Source organism: Myotis yumanensis, unplaced genomic scaffold (genome assembly GCF_028538775.1).
Source record: "Myotis yumanensis isolate MYYU_CA2020_CCGP unplaced genomic scaffold, mMyoYum1.0.hap1 SCAF_13, whole genome shotgun sequence".
NCBI classification, from domain to species: domain Eukaryota; kingdom Metazoa; phylum Chordata; class Mammalia; order Chiroptera; family Vespertilionidae; genus Myotis; species Myotis yumanensis.
Window position 1 is genome coordinate 23,406,120 of NW_027223764.1, and position 22,822 is coordinate 23,428,941.

General features: G+C 39.2%; 1 protein-coding gene across 1 annotated transcript in view; it reads right to left on the reverse strand.

Moving 5' to 3' along the window:
• The window catches only part of PDE6C (phosphodiesterase 6C), a 45,570-nt gene that overhangs the window by 16,762 nt on the left and 5,986 nt on the right, over positions 1 to 22,822 (reverse strand). The window contains exons 2-15 of the mRNA XM_070431880.1: positions 22,291 to 22,443; positions 22,095 to 22,184; positions 21,120 to 21,260; positions 19,759 to 19,833; positions 18,758 to 18,822; positions 18,592 to 18,658; positions 16,990 to 17,037; positions 15,513 to 15,662; positions 14,821 to 14,964; positions 13,487 to 13,555; positions 8,371 to 8,517; positions 8,034 to 8,141; positions 7,065 to 7,174; positions 4,464 to 4,551 (exon numbers count right to left, since the gene is read on the reverse strand). Coding sequence (XP_070287981.1) covers positions 4,464 to 4,551; positions 7,065 to 7,174; positions 8,034 to 8,141; positions 8,371 to 8,517; positions 13,487 to 13,555; positions 14,821 to 14,964; positions 15,513 to 15,662; positions 16,990 to 17,037; positions 18,592 to 18,658; positions 18,758 to 18,822; positions 19,759 to 19,833; positions 21,120 to 21,260; positions 22,095 to 22,184; positions 22,291 to 22,443 — 1,455 coding nt within the window. The remainder of the gene's footprint in view (positions 1 to 4,463; positions 4,552 to 7,064; positions 7,175 to 8,033; positions 8,142 to 8,370; positions 8,518 to 13,486; positions 13,556 to 14,820; positions 14,965 to 15,512; positions 15,663 to 16,989; positions 17,038 to 18,591; positions 18,659 to 18,757; positions 18,823 to 19,758; positions 19,834 to 21,119; positions 21,261 to 22,094; positions 22,185 to 22,290; positions 22,444 to 22,822) is intronic.

The following is a 22,822-nucleotide window of genomic DNA, read 5'->3' on the forward strand; positions in this document are numbered from 1 at the left end:
AATTGATAGAATGAAAAAATGGCTGTTGAACACTCCAAGAAGTACAATAAACAAAAGAAAACCTGTCTAAATCAAAATCAGTTTCTTATTTGACACAGTTCTCAGCAGCCCCTAGGGCATCCCAGTCCATACTCTGAACCAAATCTGGATACAGGGCATTTTCAACCTGGCCTGGATTGGCCAGGAAGAAGGAAGAGCAAAGGGAGCATTTACAATTTTAATCTCACTTCCTGCCCTTGATTTTGGCACCATGGTGGCCTTTGGACTGGTGGTGACCCAATGGCATATTTATGTCATTGAGTCACTTACTGTCTTTATTTGTTCATTGATACACATTTTTATGTTCCAGATGTAATGTGACATATACTTTGTAGCTCCAGTGACACTTAAATTCATCCTTGATTGCTGTACTGGGGGGGAAAAGTGAGGGCATGTGTAGAAATGCCTTAAACTTTTAGACTAATTAATATTAAAAGCACATGAAGACATTTTAATTTTACTGTATACTGAAAATTTGCTAAGAGAATAGGTCTCAGGAGTTCTCACCACACATTCACAGAAAGGTAAATATGTGAGGAGATGGATATGTTAATTAGCTGGTTGTAGTAATCATGTCACTATGTATATGTATATTGAAACATGTTGTACACCTTGTAATATATGTAATCTTAAAAAATAAAATGAACAAAAATTTAGGAAGAAGAGCCAAATTAAAACAAAATGGGAGAGGGGGGCAGGAAAGCAAAATAAGCTGATGAATTTAAATAATCCCTTAGGCTATAACTTCCTGTCTCTACCAAGTGTCAGATTGTACAGGGCGCATAATCTATAGCCATCGACCAAATAAATCAATATTTTTATGCACCAATTATTTTAATGTATATTGTTTATATTTGTAAACCTGGATACCTGTTACTATTTGCTAAGTATATCTGTATGAGAGGAAAAGCTACATATAAAGAGAAATATAAAAATAAATATGACTAATTCTGTTGTACCCCATTTAAGTCATACCTTTTTCCAATCCAAAATAATAAAACAGCTGTATTAAAGCTGACAGGTTATCAAAAGGTCTTTCAGATTACAAAGTAAATTATTTTTGGATTTTTTAAAAAGATGAACATGGCATACTTTTAAAATTGGTATAATTAAGGAAAATGAGTGTACATTCAATTTTTCAGTACTGCTTTTTTAATAGATAGCACAATATACCTAAATTTCACTCATCATTTTTTTCTCATTCATTTCACTTTTATCTAAAAAACTGTGCAAGTCTACTAATTGAAAAACCATTTCTTAATTCTATATTCTTTCATATTTTCTCTTTTATTCCTTTCACAGCTAAGGCCTTTAAAAGAAAAGCTTCTAAGTGGTTTCTTTTTAAGCTGTGGACATAGATTCATACGAAGTATCCTGCTTCTGTTTTGTATTAGTTGCTGGAAAGCTCTTGATCAAATTTGTGGCCCATGTCTAATAAATGTTTATACCTCACTGTACACATTTTGGGAACATTTTGAGACTTTACCATACTTTGTCTTATTTTTCCATTAGCCCTCTCTAATGTTATATGTATTTTTGGAAGCTCCACCAAATCATTTTGGACAAAAATTGAGGATTAAACACATATTCATGCATGCAATTTTTTTAAAGTAAGCAAAGATGCATTCATTGGAGCAAAGGCCCACTTACTCAAAGAAAGAGTATATTTTTATTCTCCCTCTACTATTAAAATGGCAATAAAAATATAAATTCTGCATAGCACATCAAAATAGGTGGAAGTGGCTCTAATTCATTCTGATTAGGGCTCCCAGGAGAGGAGAAGCCACAGAAAGTACAGGCAGTTTTAGTCTTCATGTTGGAGGAGAGTGCCCACCTGTTCAGGCTTACTGGTGACCTACAAAAGATATTTAGTTTCTCATGCCTTCTTTGTATGAGATGGGGTTGGTATGAATAGAATTATTATGCACTTTGTAACGAAGTGTTTTTGAGTAACAAAAGGGTTCTGTTATTTATGCTGAGCAATTTATTTTGTCATTTTTATAGTACATTATAATTATAATATTACAATGTATACTCTCACAAATCTGACTAACAGGTATTTCCAGCCATTCACTCAGGTTAAAGGGTAGGTTTCTGTCTGGTTAGAATATAAGTGGTTCTAATTCTCAAAGCAGTGAATCCCACTCTATGGGGATATAAGGCCATTTTAGGTCAAAACCTTATGCAAAACAAAATGTCTGAGTCATGCCCATGAAATGCTGAAGTTGCTAGATAAATTCTAAGGATCTTCCTTGTTTTAAAAATTAAAGATTTTAAAAGTAAACATTTTTATACAAAAATAAGTAAATAAAAGAGTCACATTGTCTACGTAGGATGGCTAAAAATTTCTTTTTTCCCCCAGCATTCAATTTGCGTGCTTATAAAAAGCTCTGTGATTGCATTGCCTAGCGACTCTATTTACAGGCCTTAAAAGTCTGCAATTAGCAGATTGAATAGCATTGTAGGCAGGTCCTCGCCAAGATGGTAAAGATTACTGAGATGCAATATTCCTTTTTAGAATGAATAATAAACCTTTATATAGCCATCAAACCCAGTTCAGGCTGCAGAATAAATAACATTAAAAAATTTAATATGGAAAACCACAACCTTATTATAAACTCCCCAGTCCCAGAAAGAAAAAACTTATGAGATATGAGGAGCCTTCCAATGGTAAGCATTTAGATATTTGGCTGTAGTTTTTAAACATATTTTCCTTTAGTAAATACAATTAAATAACAAAATTAAAAATATATTTGACACGATCTGCCTTTGGTATCACATAATCACTAGGAATTAGAAAATTCTTACTAAAAAATATAAGATAGTCTCAGCCAGTAAAACAAAGACTCATAACAAATTGGATAATTAACAATTTAGTCTTATCTCTCTGAATTACTTTCCGATTCTCCTTTGAATTCTCCCAGAACAGATATTATCATTTTTATGGCATAAATGCTACTGCAGGGAGAAGTTCTGGCCATGCATCAGAACTATTACAGTTCTTGGTGGAAGTGCAGGTTTCTGGGCCCCCACCCCTGAGAGCCCAGTCAGTAAGTATGAAAAGCAGCCCAGGATCTGTTTTTTGTGTGTTTTGTTTTGTTAATCCTCACCCGAGGATATTTTTCCATTGATTTTTTTAGGGAGAGTGGAAGAGAGAGGGAACCATCGATGTGAGAGAAACACATCAATTGGTTTTTTCCTGCATGCGCCCTGGCCAGGGCCCTGGCTGGGGAGGACCTTGCAACCAAGGTACATGCCTTTGCCCGGAGTCAAACCCGGAACCCTTTGGTCCGCAGGCTGATGCTCTATCCACTGAGCCAAATCAGCTAGGGCCAGAATCTGTCCTTAACAACCTGCCCACCCACCCCGCCCTGTGAAATCAATGATTCTGACGCAGCTGCTCTGGGTCCCCATGTCTGGGCGCTGTATCAGTCATAGGCTCTAAAAACACTCAAGGCACTTCACTACACATACACTTTTCTTCCTGGTCACTCTGCCTTATAAGTTTTTCCACTTGGCTTTTCATTACCTAAAAGACTGGAGTGTTATCTCGAAACTTGGGACACATTTCTGTGCTTTCCTTCCCCTGAGCCTGTAATAATGATTGTGATGGAAACAGAAAAGCTCCACCCTGGAGAGGGCTGGTGCATCCTAATGACCATCTGCAGTTCTAAACACGTCCTCTGGCGAGACACAAGTGTTCCCCTCTGTCTAATCAATGGCTCCTTTTAATTGTTTGGTTTGGAACTTTCTCAACTGATTTTTTAAAAAGGAAGTATAACTAGACTATATCCACAACTTTTCCACAAGCCTATGTACCCTTAAATAAAATTGATAAAGAGAAGATTGACTACCTCCCATGGAATGCTAGTAGTAGTGATACATGCAAATCAAAGTGAATTCAAGACCAAGTTCAAAGACACTTCCTGCACAAAGCTGTCCCTGATGCAATCTGTCCTCCCCTGTGCCCTGCCCACTCCTGAGTGTGATATCTCCCTCTGGAACTCTCAGTGCCACTCTGATGGCAGTTGTCCGATTCTGCCTTATATCCCAGTTTCATGCCTCTCTCCGCTACGAAAGCTTGACTTTCTGAAAGTACAGACCATGCCCTTGAATGAAAGGGAGTGCCCAGGAATGAAAAAGAAAGCCAGTGCCTGATCTACACATCCCCTATAAGCCTTTCCTTCTTTTTCAACAGACCCACAGAGATTCTGTGAGGTTTCATGGCTCTTTTGTCCTCTATTCCAGCTACTTCGAATTTGGTTGTTCAAAAACTGTTGCGATTTAGCCATTTCTGTCATTGACTTTTATGAGGTAAACACTGTCAGCCTCCACCCCTCAAGGCCACCTCTTTCCAAGCATTTTCTGTAGGTTAGTGTTTTGACCCAGAGCTTGTGAGCTGCCCTGGAGAGAGGCTCAGGTACCTCATCCTGCAGGAGAGTCTTACTGTACTCCAGATGGTGCCTCTCCAAAATAGAAGATCCATGAAGCTTTGCCAATGGAGACGTGGATCTAGAAGGAGAGGGATATGCCATGATTTTAGCTGTTTAAAGATTATGCATATGTCCATACAATATAGAATCTTTACTATCTGAGGATTTTTTTCATTTCCTCTCTCTTCCTCTCCCCTAATGCCCGTGAAATGGTCAAAAGTTACATATTGAAAAGGATGTTTTAGATTTAGAAGATGAGAATATGCTCTTTAAAACAATTTCTCTAAAAAAAAAAAAACAACACCCTGATTTATTGAATGCATGAAATGATTGAACTGTTTAAACTCAGAAGTCTGATCCTTCCTCTGCATCTAAAATCTTTGTCCCCAGAGTTTATGGTGGTTGAATATGACTTATAGAGCATGTAGCAAATCTGATAAAGCCTGTAGCTCATTTATGGAGAAAGTGTTCATTAGGAATTGAGTATTCTTATAAATACAGCATTGAGAATATGGTCAATAATCTATACATGTACGATACATATAAAGCTCTTGCTGGTGCCAATCGCACGCATGTGTTTCGATCTGTCATTGTTGATTGTGAATTTGGTTGATACCTCTATTATAGAGAAAGGGCAAATAGTGATATTAAAGTATTTCTTCTAATTAATTTCCTTTCAATGTGCACGAATCAGTGCACCAGGCCATTAGTGTTGTGATAAGTGTGTATGGTTTCAGATAGGTACTAGACTTTTCAGGGTGACCACTTCCCAAGTAATATAAATGTCTAATCACTTTGTTGTACACCTGAAGCTATTATAATATTGTACATCAACTGGAAATTTAAAAATTTAAACATTTTTAAAATATTTTGATTGATATTTTACAGAGAGGAAGGGAGAGGGATAGAACGTTAGAAACATCGATGAGAGAGAAACATCGATTAGCTGCCTCCTGCACACTCCCCACTGGGGATGTGCCGCAACCAAGGTACATGCCCTTGACCGGAATCGAACCTGGGACCCTTGAGTCAGCAGGCTGATGCTCTATCCCAGTGATGGCAAACCTTTTGAGCTCGGCATGTCAGCATTTTGAAAAACCCTAACTTAACTCTGGTGCCATGTCACATATAGAAATTTTTTGATATTTGCAACCATAGTAAAACAAAGACTTATATTTTTGATATTTATTTTATATATTTAAATGCCATTTAACAAAGAAAAATCAACCAAAAAAATGAGTTCGCGTGTCACCTCTGACACACGTGTCATAGGTTTGCCATCACTGCTCTATCCGCTGAGCCAAACTGGTTAGGGCTTAAACATTTTTTAAGAAAGAGGAAGAAAAAGAATGTATAGGAACTAAAATGAAAATCACTATCAAGTAACACTTCTTCTCCATGACAGTGAGATAAATTTAAACTCAAATTTCCCATTTGCTGATACTTGGATCGTGCTTTATGTAAGTGGGGACCTCAGTCTTCGGTACCCTGTCTTTCTTCAGTTCTTCCTGTTGGAGGGAGGGAAAGTGACATCAAAAATAAAAAGATGAAAAAAGAAAAGATGGAGACAGGCTGAAGTCACAAGTGTACCTTGATAATGTGGAAATGTTGTGATGGAAATATGGAATAAATAATTTTAAGAAAGGAAGACATCAGTAATATGGGCGGCAGCCTTTGTAGAGAAGTTTCATTTTGTTTCAGAAAGAACAGAACTTTTGGGAGGAGAGGGGTCATGAACAGGTTTGGTAAACCAAATATCCTAGTTAGGGGTCAGAATTTTTTAAAATATATTTTCATTGAATTTTTAGAGAGGAAGAGAGAGGAAGAGAGAGATGGAAACATCAATGAGAGAGAAACATTGACCAGCTGTCTCCTGCATGCCCCCCACTGAGGATTGAGCCCCCAACCGGGGCATTTGACTTGACTGGTAATCGAACCGGTGACCCCTTGATTCATGGGTCAATGCTCAAACACTGAGCCACACTGGCTGGGCAGGGATCAGAATTTTAACTCACATTCAAATGCCTACTCTGTGTCAGCACTGGAGATTTTACAAAGATGAGTAAAGCTCAATTCCAGTGGGAAAGAGTGATTATCTTTAATTCCTTTGGGTTTAAAAACATCAGTCAAAAAAGGTTACAGAGGAACTAAATATTCACCCAGTCTCAAAGTAACACCTCAGATTATTTATTAATACAAAGGAGAAAATGTACCTTTGCATAAAGAGATCAGCTAGACATTATTCATAAACAGATAATGGGACAAATTAATATCATAGGTCTCTTGGTGCAAGGCACTGAGAAGTACACAATGTCTATGTAGAATTCCTACCCAAAACGTTTCCCCTGAATCTAGTAACCTGGAAACAATCAGACAAAGCCAAATAGAGGCATATTCTGCAAAACAACTGGCCTAGACTCTTCAAAAACATCAACGTCCTGAAAGACACGCAAGGTTGAGGAATGACTCCAGATTAAAGGAGATTAAAGATATGACAACTAAACCTGCTATCAGGTGATTTTCATTTCTTCTCCCCTTAGACAACCTCAAACGTCACAAGTACCTGTCGACACTGCACATGTGTTCACTTACTTCATCTGATACAGATTATTGGTGCCTCTGTGGTCAATGTCATGGCAGAAAGCAGCAGCGAGCATGGCAAAAGCTTCGAGGTCTGTATAGTATTTCTTTAGCCTTCCTGTCTAAAAAAATATATACATATATATATATTTACTTGGATTAATACACCTCTATAGCATGTGCTGTGAGGCCTGCCTGCAATGAAGGAGATATGCTGTACTTTTAGAGCAAGTTGTTTTTATTTCTTACTCAGTATTGTAGCCAATTCTGGGCAATTACAAACCCCAGAAGGATGGGAAGGGGTTGGAGCGATGAGTGAAAAAGATAAAGGGATGAAGACGTACAAATTGCCAGATACAAACCAGTCGCGGGGATGTAAGGTACAGCATAGGGAATGTAGTCAATATTGCAATCACTCTGTGAGGCACATACATGTCTATATTCGTTTCAGGTGTAATGTGTGCACCTAAAACTAACATAATACTATATGTTAACTGTAATTAAAACAAAATTTAAAAAACAACCACAACCAAAGGACTTGTATGCATGCATATTAGCATAACCAATGGACACAGACACTGGGGCAGTGGTGGCTTGCCCGGGGTAGGAATGGCTGGTGGGGGGTGGGAGGGTGTCAAGCAGGGAAAAATAAGACATATGTAAAACTTTAGACAATAAATTTAAAAAAATAAAACAAAAAATCCAACCAGCCAGCAGGTAACTGAAATTTCCTTTGAGGAGGTACGTGATTGTCCTCAATAAGTTTAAGGTTTCTCTTAAGAGTGACAATCCAGCCAAGTGCCCAGGCATCCCCATATTGTCTGGCATCATCTACAGGGGAGTTTGGAGTTTGGGGCTTATGGGATTGTGCCTATGAATTCCAGAATTACTGATCTAGACTGATGGACTGTCTCCGGTTCTTGCTCGCCATGCTCAACAGGGAAATGTGCAGGTTTATGATTGACAGTGCTCTGGACCTACCATCAGCAAAGTGAACATGGTCTGCCCCACATTGAATCCGTGCCGCCAGTTGTGGTAAGTGACGGAACGGTACCCTTTTCTCACGGTGTACATCCATCTGGTAAGAACCTGTCACCCACAGAAGATAACACCATTCAGACTTTGGAACAGAATGCTAAAGGTTGGAAGGTCTGTGACAATCTTATTGATTGGTCTTGTTTACAGAGGTTAAGCTGATATATTTACAAAGTTAATAATAATTTAAAATTCAAACTGAAGTTAATCTTTTAAACCACAGGAAACATTAGTGAAGTACAGCAACAGAATTGCCCAGTATTTTACATTAAAGACCATCTACCTCTACGGGTACTTTGAATTTCTCCACCACATTTATTTCAAAAAATAGTCGTAGTCCACACTTAATCAGCCCGTGCTCTGTAATGGGGAAGTCACTGAAGTGGAATTCACACAGGTCTACTGCCTTCAGGTCTGGCAAGTCCTCTTCCTGTTGAAATAAGGACAAACTGTGTCAGTTTGCATTCACACATCCAACATTGGGTGTGAAACAAATTACAATAAAAAGACACCAGCCACAATTTGCTGAGCCTTTACGTGCCTGGCGCTGGGTGATGCAGTTTGCATGTGTTATCCTCACAACAAACCTGCACAATTTCACCCAGTTTACAGATGGTGAAACTGAGACTCAGCGATATCAAGAAACTTTCTAAGGGGAGGGGGGATTCACTTCCAATCATGTTCCAGTGGCTATTTTCTTTCTATGATGCAAAATGAAATGCTGGGTTGCAGCAGCTTCACCCATCTTCAATACTCAGCTTCTCTTTTTTTCCTTTTCAAGAAATATTCAGTAAGTGATTGTTGAACTCAATTCTATCACATTTTCTTTACATGCTCAGTGACGCTTTCCCATCAGACTGTGAGCTGCACCAGAGTGGGATCATGTCCCTTCTGTTTGTGTGGTGTCTCAGACCTGCAGTGCCTGTCCCATGAAGGGGTTTGGTAAATGTTTATTGAGTGAATGAATGAGGGCCCTGTAGTATATTGGTACACTTGCAGATATCTTATTCATAGGACTATGAATGAAGCACAAGAGTATTGACTTGGCTTGGGAAATTTAAAAAAGGACCTTACCCTTAAAGAACTTAACTTATTGAAATGGTTATAGAATGCAGACCAGGGAAAGGTGAGAGCTTAGAAAACGCACAGAGCATAGCTTCAAGTGCCTGGGACTGCAGGAGAAATTGATTGCCTGAGGACGGGAGGGGGAGGGAATTAAAGGAGGAGATATTCTGGAGGAGTATTCAGCTGGTTTGGTAGGAGAGGAAGCGCCAGGAGGCAGGAGTTAGAAAAGGCTATTAGGGTCTACCAGATAGATGCAGGGGAGCAATTCAGTTCAGTGGGCATCTACTGAGTTCACTGAGCTTACTACTGTGTTGAGGTCCCTTCTCTCAATAATGGTACACAGATATTTTAGGTAAAATTATGGGTTTTGGTCCTCTAGTCCCTGATCTGGGCTCGTCCCTCACACCCTTGCCCTTCTCTCCTCTCCCTGGGGCTCCCTCCTCACCAATGCCACTCTCAGACCATCACTTTAGGCAGAGACTTTTTCCTGCAAAGCAATGGCTTGGGCCAGGAGATTAATGTTCATTTCTGGGTTTGGATTAGCATGTCTCCCAAATGGATCTAGCCTCAATGTTCTCATCTGTAAAATGGGAAGGATACTAATAATCTTTTTGTCTTTGTTTTTTTAATTAAAAAGTAATTTTGATTAAAAAGCAATTCTATTTGCATGAGTCCAAGAAAATTTGAGGGGATTCAATTCACAACTCATAGTAACACTTTACAAAATTCCTTTCTCCATTTCTCATAGGGCCCTCTGATACCCTTTGTTACTCATTCTCATCACTTTCTTTCTCTCTCCAAATGCTCCCAGATTCCTTGCCCAAAGAGGCTCTTCTTTTTCATTTATTCATCTATTATTCATTCAACAAACATTTGTTGGTTTCTGTTTTCTAGGCATTATGGAGAAAGCAATGAATAAAAATGTTGTCATTGCCCCTGAAACATGTTCTCATGAGCAGAACATTAGCACAGCTTATAAAAATCAGAGTAAGAGACCCCCAGCCAGATGAATCTGGTTGGTTGGAGTGTCATCCCATACAACAAAAGGTTTCGGGTTCGATTCCCAGTCAGGGCACATATCTAGGTTGCGGGTTGGAACCCTGGTTGGGGCACATACAGAAGGGAACCGATCAATGTTTCTCACATCACTGTTTCTCTCTCTCTCTCTCTCTCTTCTCTCCCTTCCTTTTCCTCTAAAAATCAATAAAAATATATACTCAAGTGAGGATTTAAAAAAAATCAGAGCAAGAGAAGAGTTATGGGAGAGAGTTCTGGGCAGTGGTAGGAGCGCCCTGTGCCACAGAGCCTCTTGCTGGAGGTCGTTGCTCCTATACAGTTCCCAGAGTGTTACGTAAAGGGAAAATGTGAAATTGTTTTTTCATGCATTTCAGGGTCAGTGATACTTAAATGTGAATGTGTATTTTAGCAGGAAACAAAGTAAGTTCTCAGAATTATGATTCCCAGGTGCAGTTGAAGAAGAACCAGTAAAATAACACTTTAATGCAGAAATCACAGGTTTTGAAGAACAACCATTTGTAAGTCTGTGATACCGAGAGGTTGATGAAAATAAAGGTTTTTGATTGGTCTGAGAAGTAGGAAGCCTGGCGCCCAAGGCTGATGTTCTGCTGTTTGCAGGAATCACACAGCTGAGGTGCGTCCTGCCAGGCCTCCTGGGCTGCTCCTCCCCTCTGCTCACTGAGGCGCTGGCCACAGCAGCTCTCTTCGGTTTCCCTCAAGATAGCAAGCTATCCTGTGTCTCCAGGCCCTGGTCTGTATGCCCTGCTTCCCCTTTTCATCGCCAGCCATCTCCAAGCCCCCATCATCAATCGCTGCCCAGCCCACAACTGCTTTCTCTTCACACCTCAGGGCCATGGCTGTCATCTCCTATTCTACCACCTTCTGTGAGTAGAAGCAGGCCCGTGGCTTCTGAGGGCCTTTGGTACTTCCACTCTGTGAACTTGTCCACACAGGGCAAGGTCAGTGTCATTGCTTATATTTTGGTCTCCCTATTAACCAGATAAGAACCAGACCATACTATTTTCTGCTCTCAGGACCTTACAGAGTTCTTTGTGCTACAGTGCATCTCAATGATTACTGAATGAATGGGGGAAAATTTGAATAAAAGATGAATGGGTGAGGTATTTCTCTGGGGCCTTCTCTCCAGATGGTGTATCTATGGGTGATCTGAAATGTTCTGGAAGCAAGACAAAGGTGGGAGGAGGACTTCCCTCACTTCCTTTGTCTGAGTCAGTGCACAGCTGCCTCAGTCCTTCCCAGCACAGTGACATGCACCTGCTGCTACACCTATAAAATAGACCTGGCCTTCCCTGAACCTAGAATTAAAGTGCACACCTGGAGAAAGAATCGTGGTGAGGACAGATACATGAATAATTATGTAGCTAAGAAATTATGCCAAGATAATTTTGAAGAATTCCTCTGAAATACTTGTTTGTTTCTTGAGTTCCTAAGTTTTACACAGCAATGATTTGGGCCAAACTAAGAGCAGATTTCCATTAAAACAGGGTGTGTGTTGGTAAAGCTACTGGTTCTTTATCCATTTTATTGCTTCTCCAACATAAGTTCCTCCCTCCTCTAAATAGACAACTAGAGAATTTCTAAAGTGTCATGATGTCCATCAGAATTTTATTTTACAAGAAGATGCATGTTGTTGAGGGCAAGCAAAGAGAAGGAAGGGTTATCTTCTGGGCCAAGTGTGAGAAGAAAGTGTTTAGAAGTCAAACCAAGAAGAGTGGGATCCTCAGGTGACACAAAATTATGCAGGGTGGGAATGGAGCCCTCAAACAGAGGTCAAAGGCCACTGGCTCTGTGGTGGCAGAGGACAGGAAGACACACCTTATAAGAGATGGCAAGGGGGAAGGTGAGATAGTCAGTATGTCTCAGTTTAGAAAGCAGAACACTTACATCATGGATTGCAGAAGGACAGAGGAAAACAGGATGAGGTAGTTAGTTAGGAAATAGATATGATACTATTTCAATTTCATTCAAATTTTTAAAGTTCCAGGCCTAGGGGCTTGGCTTTCAGTTGGGATCCCAGAAGGGCCTCACTCTAGAAATAAGGCCTCTACCCTCATAGTAAGGGCAAAACTGAAATAAATCATCTATAACAAAATCTAAAATCAACTTTATTTACCTGTCAGAAGAAAATCTAGTGCTACAGAAATATAATGCCACCCAGAGGCCCTACAAGTTTTCATTCACAATGTCTAGTTTTCAATGAAAAAGAACTATGAAGCATGTTTTAAAATAATCAAATGACTGAAACCCAAGAGCAAAACTAGACAGTAGAATCAGACCTATAGGTGATTCAGGTATTGAGATGGAAATTTTAAAATAAACGTGGTCAATAAATTTAAGAAAATAGAGGGAAAGATACACAAAGTAGATAAAATGATGAAAAGTTTTAACGAAGAGTTGGAATCTTTAAAAAAATTAAATGTACATTCTAGAACTGAAAAAGATTAACTCTGGAATTAAAAAATTATTGGATGAATCCAACTGTAAATTGTGGAAAATGAGTTTAGGTATGTTTAATAGGATGCAACAAAATACAGGATGAATTAACTAGAAAAGGAATTAATTTCAACCAGAAATAATAGAAATGGTCTAATGACAATGAAAAAAGAACTGAGCCCTGACTGGTTTGGCTCAGTGGATAGAGCGTTGGCCTGTGGACTGAAGGGTCCCGGGTTCAATTCCGGTCAAGGGCATGTACCTTGGTTGCAGGCACCTCCCCAGTAGGAGGTGTGCAGGAGGCGGCTGATCGATGTTTCTCTCTCATCGATGTTTCTAACTCTCTATCCCTCTCCCTTCCTCTCTGTAAAAAAATCAATAAAATATATATATATATATATATAAAATAAATCAATGTTTATCTATAATTAAAAAAAAAAGAACTAAGTTCCTCCAGGCTCCAAAAGAGAAGCTAGCGATGGTGATAATAATTGTGCCTGATATATTGTTCCTAGAAGGTTCATATGTTCTGTGATCCCATCATGTCTTCTGGGGTGGCCATGGTGAGATCCAAAACTATTAAAATAAATCAGACCAGGACATCTCTAGAATCTGCGCCTCAAGTTCCTTATGCCATAGTCTAGTTTAGCTGTGATTCTAAATTATCTGTGTGGATCGGACTGTAGGGGACAAAGGAAAGGAAATCAGGAAGCCAGAAGATGACTCTTTAGAAGAAATATCATTTCTTTTTAGCTTTAAAAGTTGTCAGGGAAGAAAAAACTCAACATTTATTTGAAAAATGAGAAAGCATGTCCTAATATATTTTATTAAAAAGGCATTAAGGATAGAAGTAAAACACTTACCAAAATTGTGACAAGTTGTTTTTCTTCACAATCTTCAATTACATCTATACTTAACTTCTCTTTAAATTTCTAAAATGTAAAAGCAATTGAGATGTGAAATTCCTATAAAGGAGATTTCTATTTGATTCTTCTGCTCTCAAAATCAGTTAAAATATATTTTAAATATGCTGTAATGAGTTTCATGACAAAGATACATTCTGGATACAAAAAAAAAAAATCTAATGCATCTGATTATGAAGCGTTTTCTCCAAGAAATAATCTAATTGATTTCTCTGTGCCCCCAAAAGGTAGCATAAGCTGTCTGAGTGAGGAGAGAGAGAGAGAGAGAGAGAGAGAGAGAATGTATGTAGGTAAGAAAGAAAAATAAGTGGCTTACATTTTTTGTTATTTTGTTTGTTTATTGGTTTTTTAGTTTATAGCAATTTCCCTTTATTCTCCCCAGACCTTCTCATCTTCAACATCTCAAATTCTCAAGTCAAATTCTCTGAACTCTCAAATTACCCAGCAAAACCAACCAATCAAACAACAACAAAAAGACACACAACTAAAAACCACCCATCAAAACTATACCTATACACACACTCTAAAAGCTGGATAAATAAAAGGAACAGAGGAATAAAAATAGTGTGATATATTCCTTCATTTGGTGGTAATTAAAGCACTCCTAGCAAATATCTACTTTCTCTCCCACCATCCATGATGTTAATCTTGGTCATGTTTGGCCAGTGAGAATTTAAGTGAATGTGATATGAGTAAAGACTTGAAATGTGCTTGCACAGTGGGCTTGCTCTGTTGCTCTATGTCATGTTCATGAGAAGAACACCTATTATGGAGCACCTGATCAAGAAAAATGAGGGTAATACATAGAACAAACCAAATGCACAGCTTGGAGCCAAGCCCAACTAAGATCAATTAAAGCCTGGTCAACCCACAAATGCCTGAGTGAGAATTAAATGTTTATTGTTGGAAAGCACTGAGATGTTATGGTTGTTATACTGCATTACATGGCAATAGCTGACTGGTATATTTCTCTTCCTGGAAATATTTTTTTTTCCTACTAACATACTTGAATCCAGGTATCACTACTTGAGCTCCTATAGGCCCATACACTATTTTTAACAAAGTGCTATTCCAACCAAGCAGCCTGAAAGTCCAGTCAGGGTCCAGATACACTGGGCCACCAGGTCCCCCCTTAGTCCCTCCTTCTTTACCTCCCCTCCTTAGCTCAAGACTAAACCTATTCTCATTAGTCAGACCTCTGGGTAATGAGGTGAATTCCAGAAGCCCTGGTTAGATACCACCTAATATCCACACTTACCGAATTCCCCACTTACCAAAATAGACTCAATTTCATCAGTAGTGGCTTTGGTCTGGTTCATGAGCATTTCCTGAGCTATCTCCTTTCTGTTTTCTAGCTTATTCATTTTCTCATATGTATCAGTATTTAAAAGAGACCATCCAAGAAATTGTGTGAGAGTCTGAAATACATAAAATATGATTCAATTCTCTAAAATGAAAGGAAAATTGATTTGAAGGCAGCAAACCACATGCTTCCCTATCAATCTCCCTTTTAATCTAAGAACAAAACATATTAACAATGCCCCAGACAATAAAGTTGGCTAAGCCCTGATTTCCAAAGTGCACTGTGCCTCCTGAATACTTTATTAAAGGAGAGAAATTACAAAAATCCAGTAGAATAAGAATGACCTGAAAATCAGAGAGAGGGCTGGGGGTAAGAGCAAGAATAAGAGGGAATAGAAGGGGGTTGGGGAGAAAGGATACAGAAACCTTCTTTCCCAGTTTCCTAGTATTGTAAAGAATTTTGATTAAGCCAAAAGTTCATTCTTTAGTAAAAAAATGTTGCAGTTTACAGAAGTCAGGAAAGAGAAATGACACAATGACATATTGGCTACAATCTTGTGTGACTCATGTTTAATTGCCCTTCAAAAATATCATTCCAAAATAACAAATAATTATGCATCCTCTATTATTTCATTTACCTCCATTATTTTATAATTGCACTTGCCTCGGTAATGTGTTCATCATATTCATCAAAAGGTTTTCCATCTTTCCTGTTGTAAAATGTAGCTACTCCCACAATGTCTTCTTTCTTATTGACAATAGGCAGGGACAAGACATTTTTAATGACCCAGCCAGTGTCATCTACAGGTCCTTTCTAAAAACAATAAAGGCACTCAGATTATTTTTTTAATTTTTAATTTTGAAATAATTATAGATTTACCGAATGTTGCAAAAGAAATGTACAGAGAGGTCCCAGGTACTGTTGACCCAGTTTTCTCAATGGACCATCTTATAAACCAGGAATAGACCTAATCTGTGAAGCTTATTCAAAGTTCACCATATTTATATGTATTTATTTGTGTGTGCGCATGTGTGTATGGCTTTATGCAAATTCATCACATGAGCAGATGTGTGTAACCTGCACTAGAATAGAGATACAAAACTAACCCAGCACCATAATAGCTACCACCCCATCACTCCCCACTGGGGTTATTTTTAATTTAAAGAAAAATAATCTTTGGGTGTTAGATGCACAATTCCTATGTTGTGTCAGAACATGTCTAGGATTATATGGCCATAAAAGTATTCTGGTACATTCAATTAAGTGTACTAGAACCAGGTGTCTGTCCTCCTGTCTTTGTCTCCCCAGCCCTAGGGATGAGAAGCACTTATCTCTGTGTTCCCTGTTTCACTTTGTCTGCCCTCCAACACCTGTTTAGTTAATTCTTTATATTAAATTATTTCTGTTGAAATACTTAGTGTGGTTTCTGTTTTCCTGACTGATCTATCAAGGTAATCTGTTGTACTGTGATGTAGTTCAATCTGGTAAACATCTGTCAAGCCCCTATGATGTATCAGGACCTAGTTGCTGGATACAAAAATGAATACATCACAGGCCCTAACCTCAAAATGACCACAATCTAATGGGGGATGCAGACATAGATATTTAGGAATGTTTTTCAAAGTGTGGCCCCAGGGCCATATGAATATGTGTTGTTTTTTTTTAGCTTGTTTCATAACCTCTGGGCATGCATCTTGAGTAAATTATTGGGTACTTCTGATGCCCTCATGGATCAAGTCTGAGAATCATGGAACCATGATGTGGCACCTACACAGTAGGCAGCAAAGCAAAGGTAGTCAAGCACTCAACACCACATTATTCATTCTTCAACCTTGTGTTAGCTTAGTCATCCTTTGAGGCCCCAGGTAAACCTCACCTCTCGCATGAAGCCTTCTCTAACTTTTTTCACTCATATGGAAATTTTCTTTTTCAGAATTCCAAAAGCAGTTATAATCTGGACCATAAATTTAGCATTTAAAGATATTTTCCAAATGCTTCAGAATTGTTGGTGTGTTTTTTTTTTGTCTCTGAGTCTAGAGCCGACTCTGGAGAGGAGAGAAATGGTGTGGGGGGAGGGAGGCAGTGCTGCTCCCCTCTTCCTCAGCACTGAGAGGTGCGGCCTGGAAGAGGGCAAGGTTACCTGAAATGTGAAGTATTCATCTGCGGGGGCATTCAGCATATTACATATCTGTAAAGCAAGAGGAGACAGAAGTCCTGAAACATCATGTGCTGAAGCCATTAAACCCACAATGCAGAATAAGAAAGAACACACCAGGTGTGAGTATTTCTTCCATAGGTCTTGATAGCTCACAAGCAAATTATTGGCACTGGACCTTGGCTAGGCCAAATTTGCTAACAACATATTGAAGTTAGCTTCTCTTTTAATTAAGTCACTGGATGACATTTACTAGTAGCACCATCTCTGCACCTTCCTACTCTCCCAGCCTCTAAGGATTCTTCCAAATTCAAAGCAACTAGATGAATGAACACTGCAAAAAATACAAGGACAACACTGAAGAAAAAACAAATATGCAAACAAATGCTGCACATATATTTCAGGAACTTGGATCTGAAGGGGGAGGAAAGAAAAATGCCAACATAAAGAAATGTTGAAAGCATCGAACATTCTTGCAGGGAGGAATTTTGATGTCAAAAAAAAAAAAAAAAAAAAAAAAGACACAGATGGTGGAGAAGCCCAACTCGGGAGAAAGAAGTCAGCTGTGAAGGAGGGAGAGTGTTTTTGAGGCCAAGTGGGAAAGCTATGGTGGCCCCATCCTCTGGCCTTGAGACTTCTGGGACCTACCAGAGATCTTCTGCTTGTTGTCTTCCTGCACCTGACCTCTCACAGCCAGAACTAGCCTACTGTCCACCGGGCCCACCCAACAGACCAGGGCAACAATCTTCACTTCCTTTACCAGCTCACTACATCTTGCATCGCAATCAGTGGCAAAATTCTCTCTTTATGTATTTTTCTCTTTTGTCAGTAATCTTCTATGCTTTTAAAGTCTTGACCAAGGGAACTGTACTTGAGATAAAATTAAAACCAGCAGGAATTATGGTCATGGGCTTCCAAAGGACTCTGAAATTTGTGTGGCTACAGTTTAAAAAGTTGGGGTCCACTACGTGTATTACATAGGTGATGCTCTTATTTACAGTATTACATGGTATTTACTTCATGGAGACAGCAAGGGGAACATGTTTTTCTAGTCTTTGTATCAGAATATAATGTGTTTTATTCTAAACAATATGATTCTATCATAGGAATACTGTAAAGTCTGTACCTGATCAGCTTTCCTATTTAACTGGAAAGCTAAGAGTAAATGTGCAGCCTAATTTTATTAATGTGGAGGGCATTATGCAACAAATCATCGTTATCTTTAGTTCTGGCTCTAATTTACATCCTGCCCTTGATATTTTTTTTCTCTTTTGCATTTTCACCTATTTCTATTTTGTGTTATATTGCTTTATTTGGTTGTTGAAACTTGAATCCTTTTTGTGACAAGGTAAATATGAATAAACATATATAAAAATGAAAAAATAAAGGCTGGAGAATGGATCCATTTTTCTCCTGCTGACAAAATATTTTCTTGTAGAGTTTGCCAAGGTTGCTCTCACTGACGTCCTGTGCCAAAGGAAGTGGCCCCTCACCTTTCCCTGATACATTCTGGCTTTCACATTTGTTTGCAACTCTTAGCTAATAAGAGTTCCATTCAATATTATTTAATTTTGTTCAATAACTTACAAATCCATTTTCAGCAACATATGTTGGTAATCCACTAACGAGAGTCCAGTGGTCTGCGGGAGGTGTCCTTGAGGAAGATTAGAAGAAAGAAAATCACTGCTACACTGAGAAGTGCACTAGGTACAAAAATAAATGGCAACTCCTACAGCTGCTTTATGATACTCACGGAATCACTTTGATCTCTTCCTTCCCATGCAAAATGTAGTCAATGATTTTATAAAAGATGATTTCCTAAGAGGAAAGAGAGAGATTATGAGAAAAATCTTATTTCCCAAAAAGCGCTTTTCGCTGATGAACTTATATGAATAGTACCTTATTTCGCAACCACATTTCTTGGCATAATATAAATTAGAAAACTGCTCGTGTCCTGATGATAAGCTTGTAATAAAACTAGAAACATCGTTGGCCATTTATCTACATGAGCAATCCTATTTAATTAAATTTACAAAGTTGAATTCACCTGAACAATTTTTAGGGGAAACTTATTTTTCCTTTAATCCCTTTCTATTGTCCAGAAAGATCGGACTGATAACTTCATCAGAACAAATCCTGTCATTTCTCAACCTCAGTCAATGTTTTCCCTTCCCAGCTGGGCACTGGCTCATCTGGACAAGTGCCTTGGAAACAAGATCTGGTGGCTATGTTGAGAACTAGCTCACTAGTTCTTTGGACAGAGAAGAACCTGAGGCCTGGAAACGTTGTGTCCCATCACCTTGCCTTTCCTGTGTGCTGGGGATACAGTGGCAAACCACAATTCCTGCCCTTTGAAGCTTGCAGTTGAAGGTGGGGAATAAATCTAACCCAACCCTTCCCTAGAGATTCAATGTCAGAAGAAGGACCTGGGAACAGTATGTTTCAAAAGCTGTGCAAGTAGCTCTGATGTGTCCCTCCCTGTTGAGAACCATTGGTCCCAAGCCTTGGATTTACAGAAAAGGAGAAGTTAAACAATGCGTTAAGGCCCGGCCACCCCACTGGCTTGGGGCAGAGCTGGGACTGGAATCTCAAACCCTTGTGTAGTACTCTTTCTACTACTCCAAGGTCCCGCAGAAAGTTACAGGACTAGAACCCAGGCCTTCTGGGGCTCATGCTCCTTCCTCTATGCGTGGCTGCCTCTGGTTTTAGCACCTTGCACCATGTATGGATATCACCAAGGCAATTGGCACTTACTCTGCCATCTGGTGTCTTTGGACCTTTATAAGGCTCGACTTCTCCAAGCTTGACTGGCCATTCATCGTAGAATTCCTGGAGACAGATATATATTAAACATTATTAAACTGTTCCATGACCTACCATATCTTATATGAATTTCATGTTTGCATATTTTATGTTAATTTATAATTCTGGAATTTTAGCACTGAAAAACGTCTGTAGTTCCCAGCAATACTGCTTATAGGAACATGTGTGAACAAGTCACTTAACCTTTTTCATCAGCAAATGGGGACAATAATAGAATTCATACTACAGAGTCATTGTGAGGATTAAGTGAGTAATACATACAAAGCACCTACTCTGATACCTAGTTAAAAGTACTCAATAAAGAGCAACTCTTTTATAGAATATTAAATCTAGCAGTTTCTCACAAAGCTAAATATAGTCTTATCATGTGATCTAGCAATAACCCTCCTTGGTATTTACCCAAAGGAATGGAAAATGTATGTCTACAAAAAGATCTGTATTTTATTTATAATAGCCAACATTTGGAAGCAACCAAGATGTCCTTCAGTAGGTGAATGAATAAACTGCATCCAGACAATGGAATATTATTCAGCATTAAAAAAAAAGGAGCTATCGAGCCCTGAAAAGACATGGAGGAAACTTATGTTTATTACTAAGGAAAATAACCCAATCTGGAAAAGCTACATACTGTATAATTCCAACTATATGCATTATGGGAAAGGCAAAACTATAAAGGCAGTAAAAAAAAAAATCAGAGGTTGCCAGAGACTTGGGGTATGGAGAGGGAGAGATAAATAGGAGGAACACAGGATTTTTAGGTACACTATTCTGTATGATACTGTAATGGCAGATATATGACATTATGCATTTGTCCAAATCCATAGACTATACAACACAAAGAGTGAATCTGAATATAAACTGTGGACTTTAGTTAATAATAACTTATCAAAATTGATTCATCAACTGTAACAAACGCACCACATGAATGCAAGATGTTATAATAGGAGAGACAGATAATATGGGAACTAGCTGAACTTTCTGCTCGTTTTTTCTATAAACCTAAAATTTCTCTTAAAAAGAAAGTCTTTTAATTAATATTTATTTTTTATAAAAGACTCATTGAAGACACAGACAACTAGAAAATAGAAAGGCCAAGATTCAAGCCCAGATCTTTTTTGCTCCAAAATGCTCACTTTTTACCTCTGTACCTTACTTTCTTGGCTCTGGTTCTTGTGAACTATCATGACTGATTATTCACATAGCGTATCCATTTTTAAATGAACCACATTTTGTGTGATACGTGTTTTACAGGTGATTTTAAGCAAGACAGAAATGTGTGGAGCAGTGAGGACCTTCTCCTTGGTCATGTCCAGCAGTCCAATGGAGTACCGCTCACAGTTCAGGTATGTTCGAACTGTGTAGAGCACTTTGTGAAACTGTCGCTCAACGTCTGTGAGCTCTTCAAATACTTTATTGGCTGACCACATAAGGATCTGAAAGTAGATATTAAAAAGAAAACAGTTAGGACAACATACACTATGAAAATATAGAGCTTTAGCCATGAGCTGCATCAAATAAAATGAATCCATATCACTAGACAATGCAATTCCATTTTTGAACATGTCCACGTCCGACAAAATACTGATTCTCTGTGTGGGAGAATGAGTAGCCCTTTGCAAGGCTGTGGGCTTATGAAACAGGATGAGCTATGATTGGTCCCTATATCCAAGTGTTTTGGCTTCGAAGGGCAGGTCATCTAAAATTGGATGCAGAGACAGTCCCTAGGCAGAGTGCAGTATTGGTGGCCCACTGGCTCCTGTTGACCCTCATCAGAACCCTTCAGTCCGAGGGCCGACACTCTATCCACTGAGCAAAACCAGCTAGCGCCCAATGTTGTTCTTTATTTTGCTGGCTCAAGGAGGAAACAGACTTCAGAGGAATGATTTGCTCCTAAAATTAATAGCTTTATGTACCGGGCGCTACGAAGAGCTTTATGTAAACTAATTTACCTAATGGCCATTTAAGAATCACAGTACCCATGCGGGATAGGTACTATAATTATCATTGCCATCTCATAGATGAAGAAATCATGGCTACCTTGGATGAAGTCTGAAAAAAGGAACCCAGTGCACATACAGATGAATGGCAGGCAGGTGGGAATGGAAAGCCAGGGCAGACCTTGAGAAGACATCTGGGACTGAAGTTTGGGGATCTGCTCCATGTGGGCTAAACCCTCACAGGGGAGAGGAGGGGGTCTGGGCTTGTTGCCTCCAGGCCCCTTTGTCAGAACAAGTTAGCATGAGTGACTAGTGTCACCTCCCCTTTACCTGGCTTCTTCGAGATTCAACACTGTACAAGTAGTGGGTATGATGAAGCTTTAGGATGATGGAAACAAAGGTGAGGTATTTGGAAAAGACCTACAGATAGCAGAGAAAAAAGCAAATTAGGTGTGACATCTTTCTCTTGGATCTATAACAAATACATTTCCTAAGCCTCCGACTGGATGCCCAGGGTTAGCATTACCTCTTCATCCTGCTTGGAGAATTCAGATGCATTTACTTTGTTAACTGCCATGACCACAGCCAGAACCTCCTTGCCCATCACGATCGGGGTTGCCAGCAGGTTCCGAGTGACATACCCGGTTTGTTTGTCCATGAAGTCAGAAAAATGGCTGTTCTGAAAAAATGTACACACGTTTGCCAAGCAGCACAGAACGATGGAGTGTGGATCTAGAAATGGCAGCAGGCCCTTCCATCTAGTTCAAATTCTATCAACAGGTAACCACAGGTAAGCACAGTGGTCCTGAGCAAACACCCCCCCATCCTATGATTGCATTGAACGAAATTGCCCGTTTCAGAGGGAGCATTTTCCAGTTGAGCTGTGGCCTATCCAGGTTAGGCTGAGGTTGGGCCAGGAGAAAAGAGGTGATGTCACGGCCAAGTGGAAAGAAGATGCTAAGAGGAAGGGAGGGAAAGACTGAGGGTTACAGTGAACAGAAAGCGTGTGGCGGGAAGGAGAGCACAGCTGGGGTTACAGGTGTGTTTCACAGAGCTCA